Source organism: Hyalella azteca, unplaced genomic scaffold, assembly GCF_000764305.2.
Source record: "Hyalella azteca isolate HAZT.00-mixed unplaced genomic scaffold, Hazt_2.0.2 contig14775, whole genome shotgun sequence".
In the NCBI taxonomy this organism is placed as follows: Eukaryota; Metazoa; Arthropoda; class Malacostraca; order Amphipoda; family Hyalellidae; genus Hyalella; species Hyalella azteca.
Window position 1 is genome coordinate 58090 of NW_025944650.1, and position 20392 is coordinate 78481.

Sequence of the window (20392 nt, forward strand, 5' to 3'; positions counted from 1 at the left end):
CCTCGGATCTTAATACATCTCAAGGATTTGTTCCTCGGATCTTGAGACATCTCAGGGATTTGTTCCTCGGATCTTGAGACATCTCAGGGATTTTTTCTTCTGATCTTGAGCCATCTCAAGGATTTGTTCCTCGGATCTTAATACATCTCAAGGACTTATTCCCGGATCTTGATACATCTCAAGGATTTTTCCTTCAGAGCTGGAGACATCTCAAAAATTTTTTTCGCAGGGCTTGAGACATCACAGAGATTTTTACTCAGAGCTTGATGTATCTCAGTGATTTTTCCTAAGAGCTTGAGACATCTCAGGTATTTTCCCGACAAGTGATGCTGAGATTGTCTGCTAATTGATTGTAATGTAGTAGGTATATATTTAAATCACAATATGATTGGTGCATTTGAAAATAAGAAATTAATTTCGGATTCAATAATAATTTCTTAGTGTGTTAAAATACGAATAACATTTTTTTTATCTTCGTCTATGAATAATCAGTTCAAAATTTAAAATTTTAAAGCAGTTTTTAACTCGTTTGCTCTCTCCCAGAGTATTCTTATTTATTCATTTCTCTTAATTTAATGTATAATGTTTTCCTTTATCTATTGGGATAACCACATCATGGTTATCCCATCTAACCATGAACAACATAACCTCATAACCTGGAGAGATCTGCATTTATAAATCAGATGAAAACGAATAAAATTAATAGAAGTATAAATCTTATTCTGTCATATACTTATAAAATGTTAAAAATATTATTCACATATACGCTTCGTTGCCTGGATCGTGGAAATTAGTTTGACAATAAACTTTCCAAATAGCATATTGTTGAACTTATTCAAATCCCTTTTTTTTTTAATTACCTTACTAAAGTGAGTTCGTTTTGTAAATGTATGTAGCATGTAATACATGCTACATACATACATGCTTCGTTTTATAAATGTATGTAGCACTAGCATGTAAATGTAAGTAGCATGTAAGTAATAAATGTAGCATGTAAGTAATAAACGAAATCGTTTTAAAGTTTAATTTGGATAAGATCTTGTGCATCTGCTGAAATTTTAGTCGTGGGAACAATCTTTTATGTCATGCATATCACCAATGCGCGTTATTACTGCAGCATCAGAAGGAATCAAATCAAATTAGCTAAAGACTCCACTGCATGCTGGAGTCGCTGAAATAGTGACTAATCATCAGAGCTGGGCAGCGCTACTTGGAAATGTAGCGGCGCTACCGCTACCGCTACATGCTCTAAATGTAGCGGGCGCTACCGCTACCGCTACACCCACTAGATTGTAACGGGCGCTACCGCTACCGCTACAGTAAAATGTAGCGCGCTACATTAGCCGCTACAATGGCCAAAATTATTGGAAATCTCTATATATTTATTGTTCTGCTATTGGGATTTACTCATAATAAAACATTTACTCATCACTCATAAAAAAACATTTTTAAAACATATCAATGCAACTTCATTGCAATTAACCTAACCGAACTAGTATGGGTTACCCCAGGGTTAGATACAGTACATAGAAGTTACAGTTATTTTTCTGTTTAACCTTCCCTACATGGATGTGAACTTTAATTACCAATCCAAGAAATTATCCACATATACATATAAAAATCGGTCTTTTTTTGTATATATATGTGGATTATTTTTGAGATTGGTAGATTGAAGTAGACATCCATGTAGGGAAGGTGAAACATAAAAATAACTGTGTAAAAATAACTGTAAGCAAACTGAAAGAATGTAGCGGCCGCTAGTAGCGGCCGCTACATGTAGCGCGCTACTGCCCACCTCTGCTAATCATCGATCACTCCGATGATTCGATATTTAGAGGAATAACAAAATTTTCTGATAAATAAAAATTTTAAAAAATGAGGTCGAAATAAATGCGCGTGCAAAGTTCATCGAGCTGCGTTAATAACTTTGCCAGATATTTGGTTCAAGCGGAAGATAAATCGGATCGAATTTTAATTATTTATTCAAGTGAATTTTGCCGCGTTGACTAAATAAACTAAGGCTTTGTTGAACATTTGTATTTTTAAAGAGTTTAATTCGAAACCTGCATGTTTTAATAAACTTTTACATGAACTTTTCTCGAGAACCTTCTAATGACTGGTGTACAAACGAAATTTCGTGGATCTCGGAACTTGATGCATAATTACAGCGACCTGTCTAACGACCAGAAAATCGGCCAAAAAAGTGAGCGGGAGAGCCAGAGTATAACTCTAATCATTATCGATAGATGGATTTTATCAATCTGTGAAATATTTTCCGGGGTCCGAATAGGAACGGATCATAGCCGCAATTTTGTCGATCGGGAAATTTCCCTAATCGTTATCTCCCTACTTTACTGCTAAATGAATTAGAAAGAGCCAATAGCTATTTAATCATTATCAGAAATATAATTTTGACTTGACTTATAAATAAATATTTTTTGCTTACATTACTGCGTTAAACTCTACAAGACACTTAATTATAAGGTAATGCAACACGAAAATTGTATGTCCTTTCCTAATAAATCATTCTCAAATTATGAAAAAAGCATTGCGTGTTACTTGTAAATTTCAAGGAGAAATTGCGTCACGATTGATTTTTATTTATCATGCACATGAGATCAAACTGTTTTGCTTCTACATTGCCTTGACCGTCAGGTTATATCTTCCAGCTCGAGCTTCTGAACATGGCGGACATAAGCATCCACGAAGAAATAATTCTTAGCGGAGGCGAGGACAGTGACGTTATAATGGAAGAAGAGATACTAAACAACAGTCCAAAGTAAGTTGCTATATTGTGCTGCTATAAAATTTCGCTACTCCATTAATTCCTCCAAGCTCATCTTGTCGATCTATTTTGCAACCCGTCATCTGCTCTTGTTCTTTACGTTGGAAGAACTGTGCCTAGATAGCAATAGTACCTTCTAGAAGTCCATACTCACAGATTGTTTCTAGTAGACCAAGGTGAAGGTGCTTTGTTGTGCACGTTCATTTTTAATTGACTTTCGGAATGAAAAGGTGAGGAGTGACTACCCCTACATAACATAGTTCTAATCTCTTCAACTTGAATTGGTTTAGCTACTTTACAACGTAGCTAATAGCCTACCTGGGCCCTACCTGCCTACCATATACCTAGCTAGGCTAATATGGTACTAAGCTACTTACTATATTATATGATAGTACTTTAAAATATTTGGTATATATATGATAGTACTTAAAAACATGAATGCACTTAATTCAGTTTTGTTTTGAAATCATCAGTTTGAATGTTTAATAGCTAGCCTATGTTCAATGAATTAATTTTAATTTGTAAACTTTGTTAATTTAATACTTTAAATGTGTATTATGTGTAAACAGTGTCATATTATGTACTTATAATGGCAAACCCAAGACATTATTCAACTTGCCTATTATTTGAATATTTGGGATCTAGCTACAAGCTACATACTAGGAATTTTACTTCCAAGTTCCAGATTAGGTTCAATATTTTGTGTATGTGGAATATGAAATATCAATATCAACTCGAATTTTCAAAAATAATTGTTAAAAGCATTTTTCTTGGATGTTATAAAAGATTGCAGAGAAAAATGTGCCATTTTCAACCACTTTTAACAAAATTGGATGATTAGGAAGGGGTGAAATTTCCCATGTACATAGGCTGAGAAAAAATGACATGAAATATGGTAAATTTTGCCCATTTCAATGGTCAGAGGCCCATGCCCCATGGTATGATGGCCATGAGTCCATGACCTAATTTCCTCTATCCAAATTAGGGAAAATGAAGCATTTTTAAACACAATTTGTAAATCACAAGTAAAACAATTTTTATTATCCAGAACTCTTGTAAAATTTTGCCTGATATTCCACATTGTATTCATTGATATATTTTACCATATTTTCAGTTTGGCTGGCAAAAATCTAATCTGGAATATTGGTTAGAATTTTTTTGAAAGTTATGTGTAAAAACTTATTTTACTGGCAAAAATTATTTGAAACAAAAAATACAGGATTTTCCAAAATCACTGCCAAAAATGTACAGTTCTTTTTATTTTTTATTAAAGATTTTTTGAAAGTCATTAAAATGTCTAAAATTGACAGCATGGGAGCATGCATGTTTTTTTTTTTTTTTTTTGTCTCATCAATTGGCAACTTCATGATGTGACATAAGGGTATTCATGATACTTTCTGGTCTATTTAAAAAGGTCAAAATAATGTCCTTTGCCCTTATGGATAATCCTTTCTCTGTTATTCTGCTGTTGAAAAATTTTTTATTAAGTCACTTTGAATCCTAATTTCATGATGAAACTAAAACTGGTCAGCCATATCCCATACAAAGATAGTGGATATCCTTGAATAAAACTCTTGTTATTTTCCATGAACTTAAAATTTTGCAACTGAAATTCTACATACAAATTTTTTATACATCCTAAATATTATAGTTTGCCCCCTTGTCTTCTGACATCACCAGAGTAGGTCATGTAGACACATCTAAGTCAAGATAGAAAAAAATATTCATCTAAGTCACAAGTACCTATATATTTTAAGCATTACATCCATTTTACAAGCCTTGGAAAGTCATATTATTTATTAACTGCAAACTTATTTTCCTATCTGTAGTCTGTACATCTTTATTTTAGCAAATCATGATTCTACCCTAGAAATTGCTAAAAAAAATGTTCACTTCTAGGCTTTGTCATCTGCTATGCCATGCTGATCTGTCAGATCTTATGCTTAATCACACCAATTTTAATCTAACCTAATGTTTAATGTTATGATGGTTATTAATTTTTAAAATAAAAATTTTAAAACCTAATAAATTCCTCATGATTCATGGATAACTCTAACTCCTGCACAGTTAACATGAGTGTAATGATGGCAGAGTTATTTATTCTGGCACTGTTTATTTCATTATGTGTGATATCTTGGACCATATGAATGAAATATGTTGATGTAAAATGCATGGAGGCCACTGCTCCAGCTTCAAGGTATGCTTGTAATTTGTAGTAATGCCAGTCCTGGATATGCAGTAACAGGCAAGATCCTGTTATGGTTAACAGTTTTAACAACTGTTCAGTGTCTGCACGCTGTTGCACGTGCTGTAGACATGTGCAGAGCAATTTCAACATCTACTTCATGTCGTTTCTGCATGATATCACACAATGTTGCATGACAGACTTGCATTTTCTTTACAACTTGACTCTGCTGGCTATCACTACTTCATAATGCCTACAAAAAGACTTGCTTGGTTTAAATATATTCTTGAAGTTTCTTCAGACCGAAGCATATTCTGTGCATGCTAGCCTCAAACTTATGATTGATACATAAACAGGGTAAAAAGTCTCTAACTCACAACCTTATGTTTTGTTTTATTTGTGTTAATTTTTTCTATCTTATTTTTTTACTGTAGGGCTCATTGTATTTTTGTTTCATTAGATCTATGAAATAACAATATGCAAGTTTGATGATCAGAGCAAGCTTTTTATTAACAATCTTCTTATTTGTTTTTTATTTTTAATGAATTGAACAAAATTTCTTGCTGGTGCTGGGAGATAAAAAAGCAGGTAATTACTCTGAAAATAATTTCAGCGTCCGGTGAATCATGTAGTTGCAAATTGATAGCTGAAGACTCATTCTTGATAATGAGGGCCCCAGCTATCATCAGTCTCGATGGGTCAGGGCACTGCATAACTATGCTGGTGCAGGCCTCCAATGTCGCTCGGGTGATGGTCTCATTGTGAGCCTCCCGCATGTGGTTCTTGGGTCCTCCAGTTTGTAGATGGCATGCAAGTCGGCGGCTTATAGGGACGAACCACGTGCCACATTTCAAATTTTGCTTTGAAATTGTATCCAAAATACCCTTGATTTGTACTACCTACAGTCATTTCCAAAAGTTCAATTTCAAATGTTATAAAACTCTTCTCCTGCTTGATAATGAATATTGTATATTCGAAATGTCGCATTCCATTAAATATAATTTGGCAACCTGCTTTTGGTAAGAAGAAATTTTGTTCAACTCGTTAAAAAAAAACAAATAAGATGAAAGTTAATAAAAAGTTACTCTGGTCTTCAATCAAACTTGCGTAAAAGAAATGCTTCTGTCGAATATATCCACTGATTTCAGCGTCTCAAAGGGTCTAACTTTAGTTAGGAGTTTGTATTCCTTCAAGTCTTGAGTTGGTGTGTGTATTTAAATTTTTCGGATCCACTTCATTTGTGTCAATGTGTCAGTCCACACAAACTCGAACATACTGTGTAGTCCTGATCATAATGACAAACCAGAGATTTTTTAGAATCAGTTCATTTTTAATTTCCTCATTTAGCTAGCCTACTCAAGATTTAAACTAATTTCTTATGTAGCCTATGATAATGCTGGTATACATGATACTTTACTTGTCTACTTATAGGACTCAAAAATGAACTTGAGGGAGAGTCTAAAAAATTTGGTGATTTAATTCTGTTCTTCTAATCGTTGCGTAATCACTTTCATATACATGACATGGAACCAGCACACTTGCGCTACCATTTGCTTGAAGTTGCCGGTTGTTCCGTAATGGAAAAAGTCGTTATTCTCGCGTGGACTACGGTAATGTCCTTTTCCTCCTTTATTTAGACTTGCCTGTCTAAGAACAAACGTGTCATTTCATGTGCGGGGATGAAATTAAATGAAAATGATCGTTGTTCTTTGCCACTGCTCTTGACCTTGTTTCATACATAAATTTTTAGTGTTGTCGAGACACAGTTATCGTTTTGCTTGGAAATTCGTTTTGTTTACTCCTCTTTATATGTTTAAGGGGACCGGCTACCCTAAAAATCGGAAATTTTGACTTTTCCGTTTTCTTGACTCATTTTGTAGGTGCTGAAAATGCGCGTCTAACGCAGTTTACCGCATGTCTGTGCGTGCTATAGTTTTTGCGTAAGACAATTTAAAAAATATATAAAATGAACATTTTTTAACATTATGTACAAAGATTTATTTGAATTATATCTGTATATATAGATCATTACTTTCGTTAATTACTAAGTATTTGCACTCGTTTGAAAGCTACAAACGAGACGCGTTCAACAAAGCTACTACGGTACCATAGATGTACATGCAATACTTTTTTGTGCAATGCAGTCTTGAACTTTTATAAAATTATCATTTTATACCATTATTTACTAATAAATGGTATTTAAATGTAATTATTTAGGTTAATTGCAAAGTGTTAGCACTCGTTTGAAAGCTACAAACAACTGCTTAATGCATGTTTGCTTAATGCACTTGTAAAGTTATGTAAAATGAATATTTCATATATATAAATTTATATATAAAAAGTCCAACTTATAGCTTATTATTCACGTTAAATTTGACATAAATAGGTCTAAAGATGCTTGCTGGTACCCTGAATGCAAATAATTGGCAATGAGAAAGCTTGGGCTACAATATCAAGACTTTTTTGGGCATATTCTTCTGTTTTCAATGAATTTTACTTTATTTGGCTCCCCTGAACAATTTAAATTTTCGTTTTTTGTCTTTTTGAAAACCTATCTCCTCCTACAGTTTTTAAGCTACAGCAATGAGACATATACCACTCGATTCGTTAAGACCATACCTTTCGAACTGATGATCATTTTTATGAATTTCTGTCTGGTTAGTTTTTTATATGGGGGAGAAGGGGGGGGAATGAGAAAAATGAGATAAAACGCGCATAAAAAACTGAGGGGAAAATGAGAAAAATGATCATCAAATCTATAGGTATGGTCCTTATTACGAACCGAATGATACGTGTATCGATGTTGTAGGATGATATTTGTAGGAGGAGATAGATTTTCTAAAGTACCCCCTTTTTAGCCGTTTTCTATGAATTTCTATAAATGTTTTCGAAAAATTCATACGAGCAAAATGTTATTTTTTTACATTTTACGTATGTATGTGAAGTTTCATGATGATCGGATAATAACTGTAGAAGTTTTTACGGAGGGTAGACGGTCCCCTTAAATAGGTAACTTGAATCAAATGTTACCACGCACATACGAGATACAGGTACCTGTATTACTCCTGTTAACTGCTACTGTAGCATGGAAGGGAATATTAGTGTTCATGTAGTTACAATCTTCAACTTATCAAGCAGCTGGGACCAGCCAAAAAATTCGTTCAGCATTTCCTTCGATATGTTGCCTACCGTACATTTTCCAATCACCGCAGTCGATAGCGTCTTTAAGCTGAATTTATCTCTCCTAAATCTGTCAATATACTAATTTATTTCAAAACATCGATCCAGTTGAAATGAATTATCTTGATGATATGAAGAAATCTTTGAGCTGATAATCATGCTTACATCAGGCGTAATGATAATCATGTTGGTCCAATTTTGTCGCCCCTGATGCAAGTTGTTAATGCAACTATTACATGCGCAGATTCCTATTGAGGTTTCGAGACATAATCTCGGTGATGTGCAGCGTCGTGAAATTTAAAACTCGTTAACTAACCCTTTGCTCACATCTACATTATCCATCGCCAGTGTCCAGGTAACGACAGGAAGTCCTGAGCAACATTTTGCGTTTGGATCCAATAACCATCGTCAATGATACCCGAACCTGAGGCGTTGCGAGAGTTACCGTCTGCCGCTGCTGCTCTGACCTTGCCCTTTATAGACGCCTTGTGTATATTCAATTCTTCACTGCTGTCATAGCGAGCGTCACCACGGCCCATCCTGGCATGCGCGATATTTATTAGGTTCAGATAATTGGCTACGTTGGTCAGAGGCGGGCTCACTAAACGTAGTTTATAGTCCGATTATTCTCCCATGCTGGTGCATTAATGCCTCTTGTTGGCAGTTAGTGTAAACAGTTTAAAGACGCATTGCATACAAGGATGATATGCGCGACATGATGCGTACGGAGTTTCGACGAGCAGGTCATAAAGAAATAATACAGGAAGCGTTTTGGTATGGAATTAGTTTCTCGATCGTTTGCTCTGCGGAGACGAAGTAATTTTTGTTGGGCTGCCTGGGAAGATATTTTTTTGGAGACTCGGCGTCATTCAAGATCCAATTTCTTGTTTAGAAGAGCATCCCTGAGTTTACATTGCTGGTTTACTTGACTAGTAGACACACGAGTATTGAGATAGAGACCTATTTACTACACCATTGCTGTATTTATCCGTAAAAATTGTAACCATTGTGGCGACCACTTACCGTCCAGAAAACTTTTGACGTCGCCTAATAAATGCATGAAAAGATGCATTCACATATTGTGCAGTTGTTGCTCGAACATGCGTTACGCTCCGGGCAAAAAAAGTTGGAACAAGAATGCAGCTTCTCTCCTGCCCAAAAGGAATTAGGAAATCAGACATCAGACCACGATTTATATGATGTTTCCTCCAACTTTCCTGTCTCTACGAAACGATTAAGGTTCCGCTTGTGACCTTTCTTGCCTATCAAGCTTGCGCGCAAGTACTCGCTCATCTTTGTATTCCTCGAGAATAAGACCGTCAGAAGCGCTAAACACATTCCTGGGATTTATTTCCAGTCTTTTATTTTCGGTGAGTCCAAGGCCGTCTCTCGAAAAGGATATTCAAATATTTACGAATGACAATATTATTTTAAATTAATAATGCATTCTTTACAACGTCGCTGGGATCGTATGTTTCAACTGCTAATAACTTGTTCGATGTGGATTACAATGTAGTAAAGAGTGAAACCCTGCATCAGCTGTTCTTATGGTGTATAAAAAATTGAATACGTTGTGCAAAGTTGCAATAAATATCGTTTTATAGTTGATGTTGATGCACTTCAGGCCTGTAATGCCAAATATGAGGCATTGATCTATAATGGCTTAACGCCACCCCGTTATGCTGGCCTAGAGGTCGTTATTTGATAAATTGATGTGACTGAGATGAGGCGGGCGCTCTTATGTCTGCCGCCCTCTGCCCTGGCGTGGCCTCGAATAGGAATGCTTAACTGTGCACTTTGCTCTTTGTGTGTTAGCTACTGCAGTATATGTGCTGCTACTGCAGTAACTGTGGTGCTGCTACTGCAGTATATGTGGTGCTGCTACTGCAGTATATGTGGTGCTACTGCAGTATATGTGGTGCTGCTACTGCAGTAACTGTGGTGCTGCTACTGCAGTATATGTGGTGCTGCTACTGCAGTATATGTGGTGCTACTGCAGTATATGTGGTGCTGCTACTGCAGTAACTGTGGTGCTGCTACTGCAGTATATGTGGTGCTGCTACTGCAGTATATGTGGTGCTACTGCAGTATATGTGGTGCTGCTACTGCAGTAACTGTGGTGCTGCTACTGCAGTATATGTGGTGCTGCTACTGCAGTATATGTGGNTCTTGTCATGGCAGTTCCTGCATGTCCTTGTCTTGGCAGCTTCCTGAGCTTGCGCAGCAAGGTTATATTAATTACCTGCAATATGCTGCAAATGATGTTAGGAAGCATCAGCCAATAGCATTTCTTTACTCTTTTTTTAGTTAATATTCCATGCGTTTTTTTCTCGTCAGTCACTCAACTAAATTTATTAAGAATTCATGAACCACTGTTCATGAATTCTACTGCTCTGTTTCATAATACAATCCAAACGGTAGTGAGGAAAAGGGATTATTTAAAAATCAGCGTTATAGATTACGTGCAGACCTTGAGTGCGTTATTAGTCTTTGTATAAGGTTAAAGGTGGCAAGATTTGTTCTCTAATGCGTGCACTTAATACGCGCCTGCGAGCTTTATATTGGCGTTTTTACATTGATATTACAGGGAGGGTATTGGGTTCAGCGCACACAACACGAATATTGAAGGCTTGTGGAAGTGGCCTAAATCGATATATCATTAATAAACTTTTAATGTTATTAATAGCCACGTGAAATCTGCTTTCATACTTTTGAAATTTTATTAAAATTAAGAAGCCTTGATTCTTGATGCTTTATCTGTAATTCTTCTTTATATTAGCCGCGAATTGTCGCCTCTTACTCTTTCGTCTCAGGAAATTTAAATCGGTGATGATCCTATTCGAATACAAATTCTTTATGGTATAGAATCGCATCCTTAGTTAGTAGATTTTTTCTAATAGCGAACTGTAGAAGAAGTTATAGCTGTAGCGAAACTGTGAACTACCGCATCAAATTTTATAGACCACTCAGCACTGGCGTAGCAATTATGATTATCTGTGAGACAGCCATGATTATCTTAGTGGTTGTCGTAATGGTCGTTGTACAGAGATGATTCCCGGAAGCAATTTAGATTCTATGTCTGAGGTAGTTCTCGTTAATCATACGCACAGATCTTCTACCTCCTCACGTTGAGACCTTCAAGGTGCAATCAAACTAATTGCGATACTGCTTTTTATTCCGCTGTATATTCATTATTCTTTCGCTGTACGTTTGTTCTCGGCTGCGAACCGTGCAGTGAACTTAACCTTGTTACATAGTGGCTATTATCCTACCACGAGCGCCTGCCATACCGAGCACGCTGTCCTTCACACTAGCCGCTCACGTGAGGTTACAAGTGTGTTCACTGATCACCCGCCAAGGCAGGCCTAAAAAACTTCATAAAAACTACGTTTCTTGATGCACTTCGATAACCCCGCCTGTATATAACCCACGACGTTGAAATGAGGCGGGCGAAGATTACATTGAAATGCCTGCGAATAAACATTGTTTAAATGAGATCAACTCGTAATCAACGCTGTTTCAACGTAATTTCACCTCGAATAAACGCTACCAAAAATTGTACCTGTTAGAGGACGGATTTACTGCGGATCTTTGAGTTTGTTTGATTGAATATAAAATCGAGACTCACTCTTGGCAGGACGTCGTTACTTTCAAGTCTAGCAAGTATTAATCTTGATTTTAATTAGTAAGCCTGAGATTTTTTAAGATCGATGATAAGAAAGAAATCGTAATTGAAAATTCTTCATTGTTTCACTTTCCAGGCTGGTCAATTGTCTTGTGTATCGTTTTGTTTTTAGTACAAATTGATCTTTTGGTGTACATTGAACCCTGTCCTCTTAAATAAACTAACGAGTACTCATGTTTTTAATATTATCATGATCTAAGTCTTCATAAGAATGTTCGTGATTATAACTGATACTTATATTGAGTCCCAGTTATTCGCTCTAGAGCGCCGTGGTATCGTATTCTTTGTGGTCCTCCGTTGGTCACGCTGAACCTGTGGGGATTTTCCCCCGCGGTAACGCAAGAAGGCGGCAGTAGATCGTCGTGTGGACACCCTGAGCATGCACCCAGAAAAATTAATGGTTCAGGTTGTTCAAATACTGACACGTTGTCCTACTCACAGCACGAGCAGAAATAAGACATAGCACTGATAAGCCTTTTTGCTGGGTCTAACAGGGTCTGTATGACTCAAGCACGGCAAAAGTGCATCTCTATTTGAACAGAGGCTCACTCATTTCTGTGAATGTAACGCTGCAAGCGGCACGCTCCGGTCCCAGTCCTGACTCGGCCAGGCAACAAATTTCTTCGTGTGGAACGGAACTTTTTAATTTTTGGGGGGTATAAGTTGAAAAACTCTCAGCAAACTACATTAATTATTATGAAAATATTTTGATAAGTTTGAGGATTTTAACTAATTCTAACTAATCTGTACAATAAGCGTTAGAATTGTTTCTACCATCTACTTGAAGACCAACAAAAATTTCCTCTCATTTCTATGGTATTCAATAATAATGGACGGTAACGGCAGACCGGAGAAGAACTATTGACTTATCAATAGAGTGAAGTCCCTCGTTGGTGTTGCTCTGCTGCTTCATCTAAATATGATGAAATATAACATCTTTAATTTGCTTTCACTAGCTAATTGTATTATTAAATATGGTTTTTGAAATTTTCTGCCGATTTTTCGCACAATTTCTTCACTCTTTTTGATTAGCTTTAATTATCCATCAATTTCTGAAAATTCACAAACGCCGTGTTGCGTGTTGTATATATCTGTTATTTTTATATTTCTGGAAAATCGGAGCGGATATCTCGATTTAGAAGCAAGCATGTCCGCCTGAGTGTCGCGAGCACAGAAGGTAAAATCCTTCGTACATTTTAGCTGCTGCGCTGGGCAGTTTTTGCCTCCATGACGTCGGCGCGCTGACGTCACCTCATAGGTGATTTTATTCCTCCTCGCCTCCTGGTTTCTATGTTCTGAGAACTTTAATTATTTTCTGCTTATTCTGTACGATGTTCTCTTAGAATACAGAATCAGAAGCCCTGCCGTCGACGCTCGTTTGCTAAGTGACCACGTACAATTCACTTTGCCATTTGATTGCGTATGCCCGAGTGTATCAATTAGTATATATTTTCTCGTTAATTAGTGTAGTTAGGCAGAAGTTATTCATTTATACAGGTTTGATTGAAGACCAGAGCGTACTTCTTATTAAAAATTTTCTTATTGTTTTTTTTTTCGATGAGCCGAACGAAATTTCTTGCAGGTGCTTGGAGATCAAAAAGCAGATTACCAAATGACATTTTACTGGAATGCGACGTTTCGAATATATCAATATTCATTATCAAGCAAGTGAAGAGTTATTACAACGCTTAAAATTGAAATTTGGACATGACACAAGTTCAAACAGAAAGTATGATAGATACGGTTCAAAATCGAAAATCAAATCAAGCCGAGAATAATTTCAACGTCCTGACGAGTCCGGGGGTTTGCAAATTGATAGCAGGAGACACGTCTTTGATAATGAGAGCCTCCGCTATCGACAGTCTCGTAGCGTCGGGGCACCGCATGACGATGCTGGTGCAGGCCTCCAACGTGGCACGGGTGATGGTCTCGTTGTGGGCCTCCCGCATATGATTCTTTGGTCCTCCAGCTTGCGGATGGCATGTGAGTGTGCGGCTCAATGTCGTGATTGTCAAACCGATGTAATTTACATTTTGGAGAAGTCTACAACCTTCTTTCAAACAGGAAAATTTGTAAATAACATTTTTCCTTGTAGCGGTCCGGACTTTTTGCATGGACTTTTTGAGGTGTAGCACGTCAAAACCGAATAGATGAATCCACATGAAGAGGTTGCGTAACCAGAATTTACAATCAAAATCAAATGAACGGCGGCCATAGGACTGACGAACGAGTCCTCAATTCAATTGTGCAAAATAAGATCAGCTGACCGAATACAACATTTAATTTACTACAGAAACAAAAAGGTTAAGAATTTCATCATGAAAAACAATCCATGCAAAAAGTCCGGACCGCTACAAGAATCCAATGTTATTTACAAATTTTCCTGTTTGAAAGAAGGTTGTAGACTTCTCCAAAATGTAAATTACATCGGTTTGACAAGCACGACATTGAGCCGCACACTCACATGCCATCCGCAAGCTGGAGGACCAAAGAATCATATGCGGGAGGCCCACAACGAGACCATCACCCGTGCCAACCACGTTGGAGGCCTGCACCAGCATCGTCATGCGATGACCCGACGCTACGAGACTGTCGATAGCGGAGGCTCTCATTATCAAAGACGTGTCTCCTGCTATCAATTTGCAAACCACCGGACTCGTCAGGACGTTGAAATTATTCTCGGCTTGATTTGATTTTCGATTTTGAACCGTATCTACCACACTTTCTGTTTGAACTTGTGTCATGTCCAAATTTCAATTTTTAGCGTTGTAATAACTGTTCACTTGCTTGATAATGAATATTGATATATTCGAAACGTCGCATTCCAGTAAAATGTCATTTGGTAATCTGCCTTTTGATCTCCAAGCACCTGCAAGAAATTTCGTTCGGCTCATCGAAAAAAGAAACAACGAGAAAATTGTTAATAAAAAGTACGCTCTGGTCTTCAATCAAACCTGTATAAATTTTGTAGTTGAACACACGTCGATTTTTGCTTTCAGTTTAAGTTTACTTCTTAAGATTTTTCAAATTCAGCTTGCTTTTAATTACAAGTTCTAATTGAGATTAATCATGTGCGTAATTATTGCTGGCTGGACTCGATGCTATTTTTCCCCTCCATCGAGGAAAATTTTGCCTCCTTTGTTTGCCTGAGTTACGTTTCGTTCGAATTATTGTATATCCAAACGTATTGATGTGCTTCTCCTCGATTTTGCTGGTCTTGTTTCAGCTAGGTTAGAATCTTGTATTTCCCTGCATTTTGATAGTAGAAGTGCAAAACGGTATAAATATGGTCAATAGTGACGTCACGTTGATCTTGAACCTGAAACGTTCACCATAGAAATGGTATAAAGTTGAGCCGTTCATACGTCGCGCCTTGCCTGCTGATGTATGTATTAGACCTAACGACACAAATGCCGATTGATATTGCGGGATTTTAGAAGTTACCTAATGTATCGATAATGTTCTGATTGAATTTAAAGTTGCTTAAGCAAATTTTTAAAGCAAATTTTTATAGAAGTCTAATTGTGAGTCGTATGCAGTGGATTCGTGTACCTATGCAGGCACGCGCGCCCACCCCAAAGTAATTTCCTCGATCATCAGTACCAGCATCGCCTGTTCTAAGAGGGTTCCAAACATCTCGCATATTAGAGAATTCTAATAATTTAATTCATTTATAAACACTTCAAACAATGAAAACCTACCAGCAAAGCACCAGCGATAGGCGAGGGATTACTGTACCGTGTTCTTTGAAGGCTGGGAGTCCCCTCTGAATTTCAAGGCTCCGAGCATCGGCAAAAACACGACCTTGATTTTTGTTGCCGTCGCCGTTTATTTTTGGAGCCGCTGCCGTCCCAGGAAATTATTCTTCCCAAAACATTTAGTTGAGGGCACTCATTGTGGGACTTAAGTCCAGTTCTATTCAAATGGACAAATGGGTACTCGTGTTCTTAATGTTACCTCCTGAACCATGAAATGCACGTTCCCGCTTGATGCTTGACGTACGATCGAAAGTTCAGTGTCGGATCAGTTTTTTTAGTTAAGGGCTTTATCGCACTCGGTTTAGCACGCTTTGCGCTAACATTAGTTCATCATCTATCGTTGGCTATGCCGATCACAGTTTTCCCTCTACTCTCCGATTTTGTTTAAAAACCTATGTTTACAAAACGCAGTTATATATCACTATCTGAAATTTGCAGTTTTTCTGCTACTGTTAATTAACTGCGCATCTATTACTGCAATGCCTCGAGTTGCATCTTTAAAGTGAAAGACCGTGCCGTTCGTTGAATAGAGAACATGTCATGCATTCTGCTTTAGCTATTACTTGGACAGTTTCGGTTATTGCTCGTTTCACATAGTGCAACCTGCAAGATTCAGGTGCCTTTTATGGTTGCCTCGTTTGCTTTTTATGGTAGTCTCGGGTGCCTTCTATTGGTAGTCTCGGGTGTCCCTGCATGGTATCCTCGTGTGCCTTTTATGGTAACATCAGGTGCCCCTCATGGTAGCCTCAGGCCTCCCTCATGGTAGCCTCAGGCCCCCTCATGGTTGCCTCAGGCCCTCCTCATGGTAGCCTCAGGCCCCCTCATGGTAGCATCAGGCCCCCCTCATGGTAGCCTCAGGCCCCCCTCATGGTAGCCTCAGGCCCCCCTCATGGTAGCTTGAGGCGTGTGTGGCATTATAAGGCACGTCCTTGCTCTTAGCGCCTCGGCTTCCTCGCGTCCAAGTTTTTGTGGCGTGGGCAACCCTCGCTTGGAATATGGCAGCGGCGCGCGGCTGTTCCAGACGCGTTTTTCCTGGTGATAAATGCGATATTTTCCGAGACTTGTGGGTAGTTATTTATGGAATATATTGTTAGCTCATCTCCTTTGTCCTTGTGTGCGAAGTTTAACACATGCCTTGTTTAGTGATTGTTCTTTGTCTATAATGAGCATCGGCATTTCGGGTGAATAATGTTCGAATATCATTATTCAATACAATTTTATCACACGCTTCTGCTCTCTTAAAAGTCTTTCCAATTCACCTAGGGTTTTTGCTAATCCTGACCATAACGCACTTCTGGAAATTGAAATTTCGATTCAGTAGTGAAATTTTGTGCTTTTCGAGCACAGCTTTATTCATGAGGCTTATTGTGATGCATTAAACCTGCACTTTAGATTACGTTGGCATGCAAGTTAGTGTTGCTTCTACAATTAATGTAGATAACGGCCTCTTACGTGGCCTATCCACGTTAATTACGAGTTGAATGCGTCGAAACAATGCCTGAAGCGAGTTTAATGTGTCGAAACAACGTTAATTACGACTGGAATGCGTTGAAATAACGTTTTTTATGAGTTGAACGCGTTAAAACAACGTTTATAACGAGTTGAATGTGCCGAAACAATGTTAGATGAGCGTTATTTCAACGTCAGATTCCTTACGTTGCTTGAGTCCGGTATCTGGTGCTGCATGACATTTGGCCGTCCCCTCAGGGGCACCGCGCTGCCCAGGGCGAGGGGGGACGGTCTTTGTCCACCGCGCCGCCCCCGCAAGGGCGGTGTGTTCCTACCACATTATGATTTAATGTAGCTTATATAGCTTATATAGCATATATAGCTTATATAGCTTGTATAGCATATATAGCTTATATAGCTTTTAATCAATCAATTTGTTGCTGCCTCATCTCCATTTATCCATTTACATTGTTCATTAACCTCTTCATGGTTGAACCAATTAATTCGTTGCTGCCTTGCTTGTATTTTTCATTTTTCATTTACTTTGATGATAATGATATTTAATACATGTTCTGTTGTTGTTTCTTGCTTTGATTTGCTTACAATAACTCTCGCTACCAGGCTTTTGCTTAACAATATTATGGAAAGCGGTGATTCATTCCCTGACGAAGAGGTGAATGATCAAGTGTTGAAATTTTGCATGAACATTCCTGTGTGCTCGTATTTTTCAATTAAAAGCACATCGAAGATTTTTCTATTTTTACCGTTCACGAGTTAACATCACATGACGTCATTAAATACTCGTCATTCTATTGCCTTAGCTGCACATTTTGTTTTCATGGCGTATAATTCTTAGTATATTATATAGGTACCAATAGAATATAGCGTGGATATTTACCACCTGTATTTATTTTAGTGAAGTGAAGACTTCTCATGTTTCTCCATCGTATCAAGTTTACCTTCTGTTGTTATACAGGTTGCACTGCCCTTATTTTTCAACAAGTTCCAATGCAGTTATTTGTTTTTCCGTTTACCATGCCGTTATTCATGATGCAGTTTACTATCTCACTATTTCTTTTATTGGTTACCATCCAGCTTCTAATTTTTTGGAGAAGGGAACTTGATTTCATTTTCCTGATAAAATTGTTCATTCCTCGAACATTTCATGTGTGCCGTGGATTCTTCTTTATTGGCTTATGTATTGTCGCTGACAGCGTTAATAATTCGACATTTTCTTATGGAAAGATCAGCGTGTAAGACTTCCTTCGCATACGACAGTTGACCACTGAAATAAAGCAGAGTATCTACGTTGAAAACTTCCATAATATTTTCAAAATATAATGTAAGTTCTGCACGCCCGTTCTGAATTTGCTATCATTCCAATCACTATAATTCTTGGTAATTGGATCGAGTTTTGTTCAGTAATTGGTTTTCGAGACGTATTCTTGCTACCGTCTTGATATTGAGAGATTAGCTCCGTGAGAGGTCATCCTTTGTTCCTATCTCCCCCAACAATTCATTGTAACTGTTGCTTGAGGTCAGAGAGGCCATGATCCTACACCAACTCTCAGGAAATTTATTGGACCGTATAGTGATACACTTTTTACAACACTTCTCTTTAACTTCACTTCTTGTTGTTTGTCAGTCTGTCTGTCTGCTACAAATCTTATAATCGAAATTCAACTCACTTCTACTTATCCTATCGATCTGAAATTTTGCACACTTGCGTAAAGTTGGAGACAATGCATGAATCAACTGACAAAATAAATGATTTTAAAAATAGAAAAAAATTCAATGTTAAAAAAATTGAAAAAGTAATTTAGTCAGCTACAAATCTTTTAACTGATATTTGACACACTTTTACCTGTCCAATTGATCTGAAATTTTGCACACTTGTGTGAAATCGGAGGCAATGCATGAATCAATTGACAGAATAAATAAGTTGAAAAAAAATTTATATATTAAAAAATGGAAAATTAATTTTTTTAACATTCAAAAAAGGAGAAATTCATTGTACATCTGTAACATTGGAGACACTGGATTCTTTAGAAGTGTCGTCTTTAAAAAGTAATTTTTAAACGCATATTTTTCACGTAGCACCGATACGCCTTTTTTGCCGGGCCAAACTGGGTCAAGATGTGCCATACATTGGGAAAAATTGCATTGCTATGTGTACAAAGTCCCACTCATTTTTGTGAGTGAATACGTTGATTACCTCCACTATTGGGATGGCCTTCAAGCTATCCTTGCAATTTGGAGACAGTTTTCCCCGCCACCTCTTGCCTCGACTCGAGCAGAAAATATTATACCCAAGCAATTGCAGGATTCTTTTGTCAAGTGCAGCAAGTGGCTTTAGAAATAATGCTATAGAGGTAAAAAAATGTAATGTTTAAGAAACCATTATTACAAAGGTTTTTGGACTATTTTTTTAGAAATCAGTCAATTGATGTTCAAGTTGTATGTCGTGGTTACAACCACGACGACGTGGTTACAGACGTGGTTGTACGTGTACGTAACCACAGACGTGGTTACAACCACGTCTGTATGTATCTATCTGCCTGTATCGTCTATCGTCTGCACCACTGCCTGTATGTACCGCCTGTATCACTGCCTATTTTTTCGCCCTTGTTTCATTTTGGGATGGTTATCGTGAAATATTTGAATTTTTTACTTAAAATTCCTACATAACAATTCTATAAATTTAGGTCGAACTTATCTTCTAGGTGAAACAAAAAGTGTAGATTTTTTCGCAGAACTCGTGACGGAGATTATATTTTGGAAAAATATTGACTTTCCCTACAATGGGAGCATCTTCTGTATGTATAATTAACTGTATTATTATCAACATCTAATAACTGGGGAATGGATTTTTGCCATAATCGGAGCTCGACGTTTCAACTTATCTATCAAGCATTATTTTGAAGTTACAGAATTCGGCTTGAACAAAACAGCTGATTGCACTACGCGCAACTTACGGCACTAGTTTGCCTCTAATTCAGTGTTATCTTTTGGTCCTTCATTTGTAAAGCGTAAATTAAGTGACGCAAAAACAACATGGGTTATTTTTATCTGGGAATACACAGAGCGCGCTCTGAGCCTGGCATGTCTGCTCAGCTGGAGTCCAGTTCCAGGCTTGTTACATCCCTCGCAGCTTCATCATTACCAGCATTCCAAACCTTGTGCATCACTGCCTGCATCGCCTGTATCACTGCCTTCATCGCCTGTGTCAGTGCCTGCATCACCTGTGTCAGTGCCTGCATCACCTGCATCAGTGCCTGCATCGCCTGTGTCAGTGCCTGCATCGCCTGTGTCAGTGCCTGCATCACCTGTGTCAGTGCCTGCATCACCTG

General features: G+C 37.7%; 1 protein-coding gene across 1 annotated transcript in view; it reads left to right on the forward strand.

Annotated features, from left to right (window-relative positions):
• The first annotated feature begins 2645 nt into the window (after positions 1-2645).
• LOC108672429 (dnaJ homolog subfamily C member 7) overlaps positions 2646-20392 on the forward strand; it is a 68925-nt gene continuing 51178 nt past the window's right edge. The window contains exon 1 of the mRNA XM_018160103.2: positions 2646-2779. Coding sequence (XP_018015592.1) covers positions 2685-2779 — 95 coding nt within the window. The 5' untranslated portion in view covers positions 2646-2684. The remainder of the gene's footprint in view (positions 2780-20392) is intronic.